At 32.6% G+C, this 13,232-nt stretch overlaps 1 protein-coding gene across 3 annotated transcripts in view; it reads left to right on the forward strand.

Annotated features, from left to right (window-relative positions):
- Positions 1-800: 800 nt before the first annotated feature.
- LOC118193083 (COP9 signalosome complex subunit 5-like) overlaps positions 801-13,232 on the forward strand; it is a 57,380-nt gene continuing 44,948 nt past the window's right edge. Inside the window, exon 1 of one of the 3 annotated variants that reach the window (XM_035364121.2) lies at positions 801-936. Coding sequence is in view for 2 of the 3 variants with exons in the window: in XM_035364122.2 (XP_035220013.1) it covers positions 1,315-1,394 (80 nt within the window). In the remaining variant the exon portion in view is untranslated. Of the gene's footprint in view, positions 937-977; positions 1,395-13,232 lie in introns of those variants that run through there. The other 2 variants (XM_035364122.2, XM_035364120.2) reach the window with 2 other exon arrangements.

Below are 13,232 nucleotides of genomic sequence, written 5' to 3' on the forward strand. Positions count from 1 at the left end.
GAGTTGAAAAGCAAGTTGGAATAGTTGGATGTCCAGAAATAAATGCTAGTAATGCAACAAAAGTGGTCAGCTTTAAAAGAAATGCCGCGAGTTGAGGCACTTATATTCGACTCATGGAATAGTCTTCCAGATTGCTACAGTGAGGTGAAGAAGTAGGCATTTGGAGTGCTGACTATCTTCGGATCGACATATTTTTGCGAGCAAGCATTCTCTTGCATGAATATAATTAAAAGTACAGTAAGAAGCCAACTAACAAATAAAAATTTAAAGTCCTGTTTGAAACTTAAAACAACCAGTTATGAGCCAAATTTATCCAAACTTTCTAAAACTATACAAAGCCAACGCTCCCATCGAATTTGTTTGCTCAAATGTACGTTATTGTATGCAAAGCCATCGCTCCCATTGAATTTGTTGACTCAATTTTTTTTTTTTTATTGAAGTACAAGTTAGTGTTGTAAGTAAATGTTTAATTGTTTTAATTTTTTACTTAAATAATAATTGTTTACTAATGCCATATATATATTATCTAATTTGTTGTGAAAAACACTATTTATATATGAATAACACTATTTATATATTTTTCTTATGAATAAATAGATATTTTTTTCTTATGAATAAATAGATTAGTTTTTGTTTATCAAAAAACTTTATTCATGCGAGTACTATTTATTGTTGGCAAGAAAACATTTGGTGGCTCTTTAAAAACTTTCAAATTTTGTAAATTGTAATTTTTGACTCTTCCGACTCAAAAGGTTGCCGACCCCTGGTCTAACCACATAACAATATTGTACACTACGTCTGTCAGTCTCAAATCCCAACCAGATCCTTTTGACGTTTGCCGGCTGGTAAAGTCCACTAAAAAGAGCGGGTGTGGAAGAAATATTGTGGAGGTGGGCTGGGGTGTGCACGGTCAACCAATGACGGCATAGATAGACGGTAAAGAGAGATAATTTATATTGATCGATCTGCTTATGTTTTGACAGATTTCGTTTTAAACGCCAAAGTGTGAATTTCAAAGGAAATCATTTGAATTTGAGGCCTTGTTGACACAATATACATATCTTGTATCATTATAATCCAACTATTCAGATGAATTAGTTTTATTATAATAAATTACTAAGGATTTTCTTTAGGACTATATCCTTTAGCGGATGGTCACTGATGCCTGATGTAACACTCAGTCATCTGTAGTCCTCGCACTGTATTCGAATAGCTGTTGTTCCATTGTTAGTGTATTTGACGTACGTTAAGCGCTGAAGTTAAACCTCTACGCGAAGTTAAATATTTTTAACATTTACCATTCTCAGTAACGCAATGGAAGCTAATGATGATATTTACCGTTTTGACGGAAAACAACAACAAGATCTGCTAGCTGCAAAACCTTGGGCTTCAGAGTAAACATTTGCATTTATTTAATACTTGTGCAATATGCTTATAGTGAAGATCAGTGAGATATAATTCTAAAATAACGTTTGTGTGGAATTTTATACACATTGCGTAGTTTTGTTTTTAATAGATTATTTAAACATATCTTTTCTGGCATACTGTGAAAAAAATTCCGTAAAGAAAGATATTTAATGTCTATTGAAGATGTAATAAGGCCATATGTTATATAAAGCGTTTCTTATTTCAAAAGAAAAAGCTGAGAAAAACAAGCGTTAAATAATGTTTATTCATTTTAGCAATTGTATTATTAGTATTTATCTACGCGATGATATTTTCTTTAAAAATGTAATTTTTTGTGATAAACATTTTGTAGAGTGGGGAAGCACTTCCCCAGAGAACCCGATAAATGTAAACATCGCCAACTTTGGCGATAATAGTTCAAACCTGGTAACCCATCAGATTATCCTATTTGCTTGTTCGAATTTTTAACCATTCCTCTTGTGTTCATTTTGTTGAATTATCACTGCCGTTGTTCGCATTTGCAGATTTATATTCTTCTTCTCTTATTTATTATTATTTTCTCTAAATTTTTTAACAACGAATAGATAGATGCCGATTCTCGGCTCGGGATGAAAGGAAGAAAATACGGCGGGAGGGGTGAATGCCAATTTGTAACACGGCTGTTCACGTTGTGTTTTAATTATTAACAGCTCTAAGACCATGAGGTTTCCTACCTCTAAAATAATTTGTTTTCGTAGGCCACAAAAATGTGCATGTGCATTTTAAATAATTAAGTAATGCTTTTATTTTTATTATTGGTTATTGTCATCTAAAATTATGAGAATAAATCAATTTTATGGCGTAAAATTTTAACAAGATAATATATTGTTAATGCTTTTTTAACAATAACCTTTCAGAGGATGGCAGGTGTGACATAAATAGATGATTAAATTGAAATAAAAAATATTATTGATTATTTAAAGATGACCGAATAGTTTGATGCATCACCATGGTCACAGCTGATGTAAGGAATATATTGTTTTCTGTGTTAACTGGAATTCAAGACAATTTTTTTTTTGTATCACGTTTAACCTGTTATTTTCAGTATATTAATACTAATTTATATTTTTTAAATGAATTTTTATTTCCGTTATAAATGCTTATATATTGTCTTATCCTTAATATATTCTTTTCTGTGCTAACTTGAATTTAATACAAATTTATTTTCGTATATCACGTTTAACCAGTTAGTTTTACATCTACATGCTTATTATCTGTGAATTTTTACTACCATATGCTTAATATATTGATATATAGTTGATCTTTACATTATGGTAACTAGGTGATTTTTTGGCGAAAATTTGGCAACCAACTCTCCTACAGCAACCCTCTATTTTTTTCCCCCGCCGCCATTTTGTCTTCACGAAGTAAAGACATGTTTCTTTTCTTTTTATCTACTGAACACTTCTTCCAACAATCTACTAGCCGAATTACACTTATGCTAGAAATTTTATCAAACAAAACTGCTTAATCATGACAAATATTCACTGCAAAATTGGGAAAAAGTGCACAATACCATACTCCTTACGCGTTTTTCAAAATAACACATACACATAAACCATGAGATAATGCGACATGTAATGTGACATTTTCCGGAAAATTCCAATCGGGATTTTAGCTAATAAGCACTTAGAAACAATTTTGGTTGATCTTTGGATTATGGTAACTTGGCGATTTTTTGGCGACCAACTCTGCTACAGCAACCCTCTGTTTTTTTTTCGCCGCCACTTTGTCTTCACGAAGTAAAGACATGTTTCTTTTCTTTTTATTTACTCAACACTTTTTCCAACAATCTACTAGCCAAATTACACTTATGCTAGAAATTTTATGGAACAAAACTACTTAATCATGACAAATATTAACTGCAAAATTGGGAAAAAGTGCAGAATCGCAAACTCCTTGCCGCATTTTTCAAAATCGCACATACACAGTAACCATGTACACGTCGACTTATTTTTACTTAAAAAAACAACCCAGAATTGCACAAAAATGGCATTGCGCACACTCTTGACTTTATCCATCTAAACTGTTATTTTCTCATAAATTACAAAAATTTGCACGAAAATGCAGGAAAATTTTGTGAATCTTTAAACTCGGTAAAAAGCACATATATGAAATTACCTGATCGCGAAAAATTATATACCCTATCCAAGGATGAACATTTCCACGTAAAATATAAATAAAATATCCAAAAACTTTTCCCTCTAAATTATCTATTATAAACGTCACCGACAAATCTATAACAAAACATTAAAAATGGTTACAAATACTTAGTCTCAAATATTTAAATTATTTCCATGCATGTTTACTTCCACTCTAATGTATACCAAATTGCTACAAACATATAATTCACAAAATAACTATCATTTAACTAAAATATAATTAAACCATGTACACGTCGACTTATTTTTACTTAAAAAAACATCCCAGAATTGCACAAAAATGGCATTGCGCACACTCTTCACTATATCCATGTACACTGCTTTTTTCTCATAAATTAGAAAAATTTCACGAAAATGCATAAAAATTTTGTGAATCTTTAAATTCGGTAAAAAGGACATATATGAAATTACCTGATCGCAAAAAAGTATATACCCTTTCCAAGGATGAACATTTGCACATATAAAATAAATAAAATATCCAAAAACTTTTCCCTCTAAATTATCTATTATAAACCTCACCTACCAATTTTTAACGCAAACATTAAAAATGGTTCCAAATACTTAGTGTCAAATACTTAAATTCTTTCCATGCACATTTACTTCTACTCAAACGTATTCCAAAATACTACAAACATATAACTCTCAAAATCATGATCATTAAATAAAAATATAATTAAATTAAAAAACACTACTTAAAATATAAATAAGCACATACATTAAATTAATAAAAATTAGCTTACAATCCTAATTACTTTAAACTAAATCATTGCTAATAACAATTTTCCAATAATACCATATTAATTTATTTACTCCTTACATTTAGAACAATGCATAAAAATAATATCCTCAAATAATTAAAAATACTAACTTATCTTCTACAGAATCTTGAGTGCATGGCGGATCACAAAATGTCCATTTTCACCAGATTTCTTGCACTGCCATTCAAACTTATCTGTAATATCCTTCCTTTCACACAATCTCATTTCATACCCACATGTTGGACATTCATACTTATCCGCAATTAAGCAATTCTTTTCAATTACACATAAACACAATAAAAATTTCGGATTTACTTTATATAGGGCCATGGGATCCGAATATTAAACAACACTGTTTCACAGAACATAGAATGAAACTAATGCTGTACAGCAGATATTTTTACAAATTTACCCCCTTTTCCGATTAAAGAACAGTGATTCGTCCATTAATGTCACATGACATATCTCATGATCTCTCATTTCCCTCACACAAAATAATGCGTAATCGGAACAGAATTCTTCTCACATTATTCCCAAACTCCTAGGTAGTAACCTTTATCGCCTCCAAAATGTCGCCAAGCTACCTGTTACCATATTCCAAAGATCAGCCATTTACTACAACTGTTTCTCTATGGTAACAGTTGAAGCTGGTATCGATAGCTCTCTTTCATTGATCAGAAATTTATTTCCAACAATTATAGCTCCATCTGCTTCCCGTAGTAACGGAATCAGGGCACATATTTGCCTTGTGGAGTTTGCTTTGATTAAATAATCTGTTGCAGCAAACAAGGAGCACTTTGATTTATTTAAACATTCATTGTTTGGATGGATTTCTACTAGCTGAAATTCTTGATTCCCAAAATCAATAATGGCATCAGTGTCAGTGAAATGTCCAATTATCTTGATTTCTACATTATGGAAACACAAGGAATTCAAACAGCCTCTTCATCCTATTCAAATCAACTTTTAATATACTTCGTCTCGAAGTGGCTACAGCTTTACCACAAGCAGTTTTCAGTGTAGGTCCATTCTCAGTAAACGTAGGAGCATTCAGTTGTCGGCCTAATTCTTCAGATATGACTGAATAATCAGCACCCAAATCAACAAGGACTTTTACAAACTGTCTGTTCACAATGATAAAGGTGGTATTTTTTTTTAACTTGTTTGTGGTGAATGTTGGAGGATTTTCTTCACTAGCGGGCTTACCTCCTGCACAGGTCACTTGAGCTAGTTTTTCTCATTGGTTCGGTGTAGAGACCAAGTGGAGCAGCGCACTGGTGATTGCGACTGTCAGCGATTGAGAGAGCGTTGCAAATAAGGTGCACTTTTCCTTATTTGGAAAGAAGTAGGCTGTGCATATTTGTCATCAATGTTGTATGCAGAGTCAGTGTCCCTGTTCCGTCAAGGGTTGGATGTCCTGGCAGCTATTGCATTTTCAAATGTTTAACGTCTGTGCCTACAGTACCTCAGAACATGTCCTGGGCATCCACGATAATAACAGAGGGGCACATTATCGTCAGTCCTCCACAGAGCTGTTCTACGTTGTGGAGCAGCTCTATTGCTGGCTTCATGTCTTGGCTGCGGCCTAACTGGAACAGAATGTTGGATAGTGTTTTTGCTTCTTTCTGCTGCTGCGAGTTATGATAAAGCCTTCATAATCTCCTCCCAGACTACAAATGTTATGGCATTCGGTAGCTCCAGTTCTACTTCCGTGCATCTCTGAACTTGTGGAAGGACCTTTGGAAGCACTTCCTTAACGAAGGCATGCAGTATAGAACTTATGCTAACCGACATCTGCATCTACCGAAACCTCAGAGACATTAGGTATCTTCTAGAATCGAGGTTAGGTAATACGTCTTCGTTGAAGGCTCTCTGCATGACGGCAGTATTTCACGAAGGGATCGATGCTGTCGTAATCCTGAGATGACAGGATTTGGTACAAGTCCTCTGCAATGCCTTTCATTTAGATGGTCCACTTTTTCATCTTCAGGCATGGATGAGTTGGCTTTTTGGCACAGAGCAAGAGGATCTTGAATGTAAGCTTCAGATGTCTCATCGATTTGCTGCACACGTGTGAGTAATAATCTTTCAGCTTGGTGCTTTACATCAGCTGCGTGGCAAAATGTGCTTTTGAGGGCATTTCTAAAAACAATGTAACAAGTAAATGTGTTTTCATTATCATAAAACCACAGTTGAGCGGTTCTGGCGAGGTAAAAATTTATGTTTGCCAGGCACATTTGATCAACCCGGGGGTTATAGATGGCGATTCATTCGATCAAAGTCCTTGAACCATCTGTTAGTATCTTGTCAGTTGTCACGTATGGGCTTCTGGGAAGTTCATAAGTCAAGATAGGTATTGATTCAGTGTTACTCAGAGTCTTCTGCTGGGGAATTCTGCTCAGCCTCCTTCATAATAACCATCTTTCGTGATCTTTTACTCGAATCCTGTAAGAGACCAAACTCATGGGGAATTTCCTCGAATACATAGGCTTTGACATAACTCTGCCATAATAATCGATGTACCCAGCACCTCCACCAAAGTTGTCGTGTAGCTGATGTGATCGAACAAATGAAGAGGCAAGTATTCAAGTCTGAACTCTAGTCTTTATTAGTCGAACTGAAGGAGTAACCACTTATATACACCTCATGAATGAGCTGGAACATTCTAGACTTGGAGTGTTCTAGAAAAGGAGAAAATTCTCCAATATATGTAACTTATAGAGACAAATTAACAGGAAATAAATTTAAACAAAACTAATTTTTAGGCAACTTTCCTTTTGGTGCATTTCGAACTTGAGGTCTTTAATTTTCCAATCCTTCGTCTTACCCACTGAGCCACTATGTGCTCGATTGAAAGAAATAATTTGTGATACAATATTGTTAAAATAACAATAATGTATTTAAATTAAACTTTTAAAAAAAGTATTATTGAAATATTTTTCTGCCTGTCATTTTAAACTGTCTTTTGTAAAATAATATTTACGTGTGTGTTAGATTTCTTTGTAAAATTCATTTTTCACTGTTTTTAAAAATTGTTTTCTAATTTTTACCATAAGCTGACAGGTACAGTACAAAGTTCGAGATCCGGACGTCCAATATCCGGAGTGATCTAAAATCCGCACCTCAAAGCCGCCACCAAAAAAAATTTTTTTTGTATGCTTTACGCATGTGCATTTGATTCCCCCCCGCCGCACATAGTAAAACATGTGGAGAGTCCTGATTCTTAATTTCACTTCGGCACTAAATAAAATATCTCGTTGCTGAAGAAACAATCATTTTAGCATAAATTTCTGTGATCAATAACTTGGCTCTGTTGCTGCGTATCTGCTTGGCATACATCTCAAACCGAAGCATTCTACATACATACATACATCGTTGATTTTACACCTACTAATATTTTTATCCCGGATGCCAATATGGCGAATCATTATTTATTATATTTTGCTTTTATCACCGCATGTTTATCAACACATGACAACTTGAGTAATGACTTGGGTAGCGATGCTAAACAATGTTTTATGTTAGTGATTGAATAATAATAAAGAGTATGGTAACCTTTTACGTTAATAGTACGCTTGGTGATGATTACAGATTTAAGTTAAATGCGCTAAGAAATGTTGACGAGGAAAAATTTAAGAAAAATTTTTTTCCATATGCTAAAAATAGATTTTCTTAATACTCATAGGCCAAAAGATTACATTTATTGCTATTTGAGTTAGGAATGAATCATTTGTTATTCACATAAACTCAGAATCAGCGTCAGGGCTCGTATGGCAACACCGGGCGGTAGAATTTAGAGAAGACAAAAGGAGGCGCTTGGTAGCAGAATTTAGGACCAATGAGACATGGCCAAATATGTATAGTGAACGTTAGCTAAATTTTATGTTGATAGCCGCGAATTTTAAAGGTTTTCGGTTATTGCAAACCAAAGGTGAAATTTTCCAATTAACGGATTTTGTAAAGAAATATGGAGAAGTTGTAATAAATGAAGATGATATAAAAGAAGTTTTTCATTGTGATGACAGTGCTTCTGAATCGTCAATCGGTTAATGGATGGCGAAATCTGTAGTATGGTTCTAGATCCAGAAAATACCATTACTGGTAGTGAAGAAAGTGACAGAGAGGTTACTGAAAACGAAAAAATTTCGATTGACAGGTTAGTCAGAATTCTCGACACAGCAATTTCAGGACTTCAACAATGTAACTAAACAAAAAATTATATCTGTCTACAGAATTAAAGTGAAAGTATTAGCACAAAAAAAAAAAAAAAGAAGAAGCAACTTAAACAATTTGCATTGAAAGAAATGTTTAATAAAGTAAACAAATAAACATTAAGCCTTTCCTCTTTTTTTTTTTTTTTTTTTTTGTAAATTTTGATACCCTTTAGATTATAAATGCTTCATTATTTCACAAATCATGATTTTATATTTTTAATTTTATAATTTCCAAATGCCATCTTACTAGATTTAAACTGGTCATCTAATATACGGAAAAATCTGGAATCGAGGAAGTCCCACCGAGTCTGGATCTCGGACTTTGTACTGTATTTCAGAGGCTAAAACTGTTGAAAAGCCTGGGATAAAATGAAAAATGTATTATTAGTATTAATATGGAATAAACTATTTTACAATAAGATTATATTGTTTCTCATATGTATTGGAGAATTTTCTGAAAACACACTGACAACTAAGTCATCTGAATTTTCTATAATAGTACTGTTTTATTTTGTGACTTCTATTATTTAAACAGTACCAAGACCTTTCATATTAATGGATTGTGACAAAACAGCCACTCTATTCAGAGTTAAATTTTCCTGCTTCTATTCTGCTCATAGCATGTCTCGATGACATGTTCCAATCTTCCACGTACGAAAATTTTAATCAGCTAATCGCAATCTTCAAAATTAGAATTTGAAGCATTGATGTGTTGAAAAATTTTGCATATGTCAGGGTAGTGGAAAGGGAACCTCGAGTTTGAGCAACCAAACCACCTTTCATTCACTTTAATAGGCTTCATTTAATAGAAGAAACTAAATTAGCAATTTCTCATAGTTCATTTAATTTTTCCCGCCTGTGTAATATAAGTACAGAACATAAGTGTTTCAAGAAATTAATTTTGTAATGTAAACTACTTCGAAAATTTTAAGGAGTTGGTTTTATACTCAAGATTGATGTTAAATATTAGAATGTGTTTTATAAAAGCAATTAGTATATTTCTGTTTTATTTTTTAAATCATATTATAAAATAGAAGGTTGTTTTGTAGATAATTGCTTTAATTTATTCCTTTCTGTTTTTTGATAAGTCCTTAAAATTTCTTATTTGATGGCTCTTAAATATCCTGAATTTCCATTTAAAGAAATGTGTCTCAACCCTGTATCTGGACGACACCTGAAAACAATTTAATTAACTCAAAAATATAGAATAAAAAACTTTAAAAATGTTATTTGAAAACTAACATTGCTTAAATTGTGTTTTAATTTAATGTTGTGCATTAACTGCTTATGAATTGGCATTCAAATTATCTATTTATTTACTTCCTTCTCTATCACACATAGTGCTTAATGTATTAACACTGAAGTTGAGAATAATACCACTTAGTTGTACTGTAACTTCACTATGGCTTTGAAAATAATTTTCTTTAATTGTGTGTTTTTCTATTTTCATTTATGGTCATAAAAATATGCAAAATTTAGCAAAATGACTCGTTCCTAAATTCTTGTTTAAAATTTTAAATTATTTTCAAACTTTTTTTCATAAACTGAGGCTGTTTCATTTGATTTTTAAAATGCTGGTTGTCAATAAATTTTACATTTTGTAGAAAATGCTTGGGCTAATATTTAACTGCAGGTATGAAATAAAATAATGTAATTTCTTTTTCATAGAAATTTTCGACGTTTATGTTTTTAGAAAGATTATTAAGCAATGATATTGTGTCTGATCATTGTGAAGATAATAGAACTCTTCTAAACTTCTGCATAATACAGTACAAAGTCCGAAATCTGGACTCGTCAGGTCTTCGCCGATTCCGGATTTGGGATTTTTCCATATATTAGATCATCAGTTTAAATCTAGTAAGATTGAATGTAGAAATTATAAAATTAAAAATATGAAATCATGGTTTATGAAATAATGAAGTATTTATGATCTAAAGGGTATCAAAATTTCCAAAAAAAAGCTTAATATTTATTTGTTTACCTTATTAAAAATTACTTTTAATATAAGTTGTTTAAATTGCTTCATTTTTTGTGCTAATACTTTCTCTTTAATTCTGCAGACAGGCATAATCTCTTGTTGAGTTACACCATTGAAGTTCTGTAACTACTGTTTCGAGAATTTCGACTAACTTGTCAATCGAAATTTTCTCATTTTCAATAACTTCTCTGTCACTTTCTTCACTCTCGATAGCGGTATTTTCTGGATGTAGAACCATACAACAGATTTTGCGATTCATTGATTGATGGTTGAGATGCATTGTCATCACAATGAAAAATGTCTTTTATATTGTCTTCATTTATTACTGCTTCTCCACATTTCTTTACAAAATCCGTTAATTGGAAAATTTCACCTTTGTTTAGCAATATTCAAAAACCTTTTAAAGTTAGTGGCTATTATCATCAAATTTAGCTATCCTTCACTATACATATTTGGCTATGCATCATAAGCTTGGCGACTAACCACAAGTTGTTCTGTTAAATTTTATACTGTTTCTATCGTGCACTGAGACAATTAAGCTTGAATTGTATTAGCTATTTACTATACTTGTGTCTATTTCTTGCTCATGCTTAAGGCTTATTCTCTGAATAAAATTTTCACATATACTTAAGCCTTATTGCAGGCCTTCGTTAGATATCTTACCTCCTGATGCAGTCTCTGTGGTCCTAAATTCTGCGATCTTTAATCATCTGTAACTTAAAACTGTAATCATCGCCAAGCGTAATGTCAACATAAAAGGTTACCATACTCCTTTATTATTTAATTGCTAACATAAAAATACTGTTTAGGCATCGCTACATGAGTCATTACTCAAGTTGTCATATTTTGATAAACATGTAGTGATGAAAGGGAAGTATAATAAATAATGATTCAGATCCTAATGTGTCCTTGATATTGAGATCAACAATGTATCTATGTGGATTGTTTTGGTTTGAGATGTGTGCCAAAAAGCAGATACCCAGCAACAAAGCCAAATTACTGATCTTACAAATTTATGCTAAAATGTATTTTCTTTAAAAACAGGGTATTTTATTTAGTGTCGAAGTGAAATTAAGAATCGGTACTCTCCAGATGTTTTATTATGCACGGAGGGGGAAATCAAATGCGCATGCATAAAGCCTAGGGAAAAAAGCGTTGATGGTTTTGAGGTCCGGATTTTAGATCGTTCCGGATTTCTGACTTTGTACTGTATATGCTGTTACCCCCCCGGAGGGGTTGACTCAGGCAAACGCCTGAGAAGTACTGGTTAGGATCTGTATCTAGGCATAATAACAGACTTCATAGAAAGCCTGAGGGCTCTCAGGACAGAGTAAGGCTTGGCAGGGATTGTACTGGTACTGTTTTGTCTTTGTCTGCCCTTGCTCTATGGGGTTGCAACATCGTCGATTGAACAAGGGCGGAGCGGCACTAATCCGGTTTGGCACCTCTTAGGTTGCATTAGGTCAGGAGCCGTCTCGTTCCAACAGCGTTGTATATGCTGTTACTTTTGTTTTGATATGATATAATTCTATAATGCAAATTCAGTTTCAGTTAAAGCAGAATGAAAATATTGTTGTTTACTCTACCTTTTTCAGTCAACATTAATAATATAATGTTCAGACTCTTATCATCTGGCAGGGTGATTTATGCAGCTTCTATTTCCTGTTATCAGACTTTTTGCATATTTGTTTCTAATATTCAGATTAGGGTAAACATCTCAAAAAAGAAATTTTAGAACCATAATTAAAATTTATCATATGATCTTAATTTTGTCATAAACAGTTATTTTATAAAGCCTCAAAATTGCTTGTTTCATTAGGAAAGAAATGGTATGGTTATGCCACCTGTAGTGTTCTGTTATAGCTGTATCTTATGTTCATTTTGATTCTGAAAGAAAAGGTCTTTGAGTCGTTTAATATTTCACAAATAAGCTTATCTCGTAAATGCTTTTTAATGAATTTCCTAAATTACACTCTTCATTAAACATTCCAATTTGGTTACCTAATCATTTAAGCTTTCGTCATGATGTTGTATTCTTTTCTGCAATTTACAATAAATTTCAAATGTCTTTGGAGAAAGATGTCAAGGTGCTATTTCCACAGAATGTTTTCTGACAGTTTCTGTAGTGACAGAAGTGCTGTAAGAATGTTTAACTTGAATTTTGCAAATAGATTTCAACATAGCTCTCACATTTCACATTTGCTCTCATCAGTTCTATTGGCTTCTAAGAAAAAATGGTTTATTCAATATAGAAGTGGTCTTAGAAATTATTTGTGTCATGTGCGGCAACTCTATCAATTTCAGATATTGATTAATTGAAGTGTAACTTATTTTCTTCACTTCTGCTGAAATGATTGTCAGTTTACTTTCCTTTTTCACTTTGGATTCATTATATCATTTCACCACTAGTTTAATTACGTGTTATAATGATTAACAGATTTTCTTTTTTTTTAAAGTTACAAAAGTTTTGGGTAAAGCATTATTTAATGCACATACACAAAATTAACATATAAAGCATAATCTGTTTTTAGACCACATCATAGAAAAATGGGAAAGGGGGGGAAATGCTTGTTTCCACATCAGTGATAAAAATCATAACAGTGCCATAAGCATAAAAATATAAGTGAATTTTGGTTGCACTAAAGTAAACTTTGGCAGAATGCAATAATAGCAA

This window comes from Stegodyphus dumicola, chromosome X2 (genome assembly GCF_044657685.1).
Source record: "Stegodyphus dumicola isolate Sdum_Otavi_A_Nest chromosome X2, ASM4465768v1".
NCBI classification, from domain to species: domain Eukaryota; kingdom Metazoa; phylum Arthropoda; class Arachnida; order Araneae; family Eresidae; genus Stegodyphus; species Stegodyphus dumicola.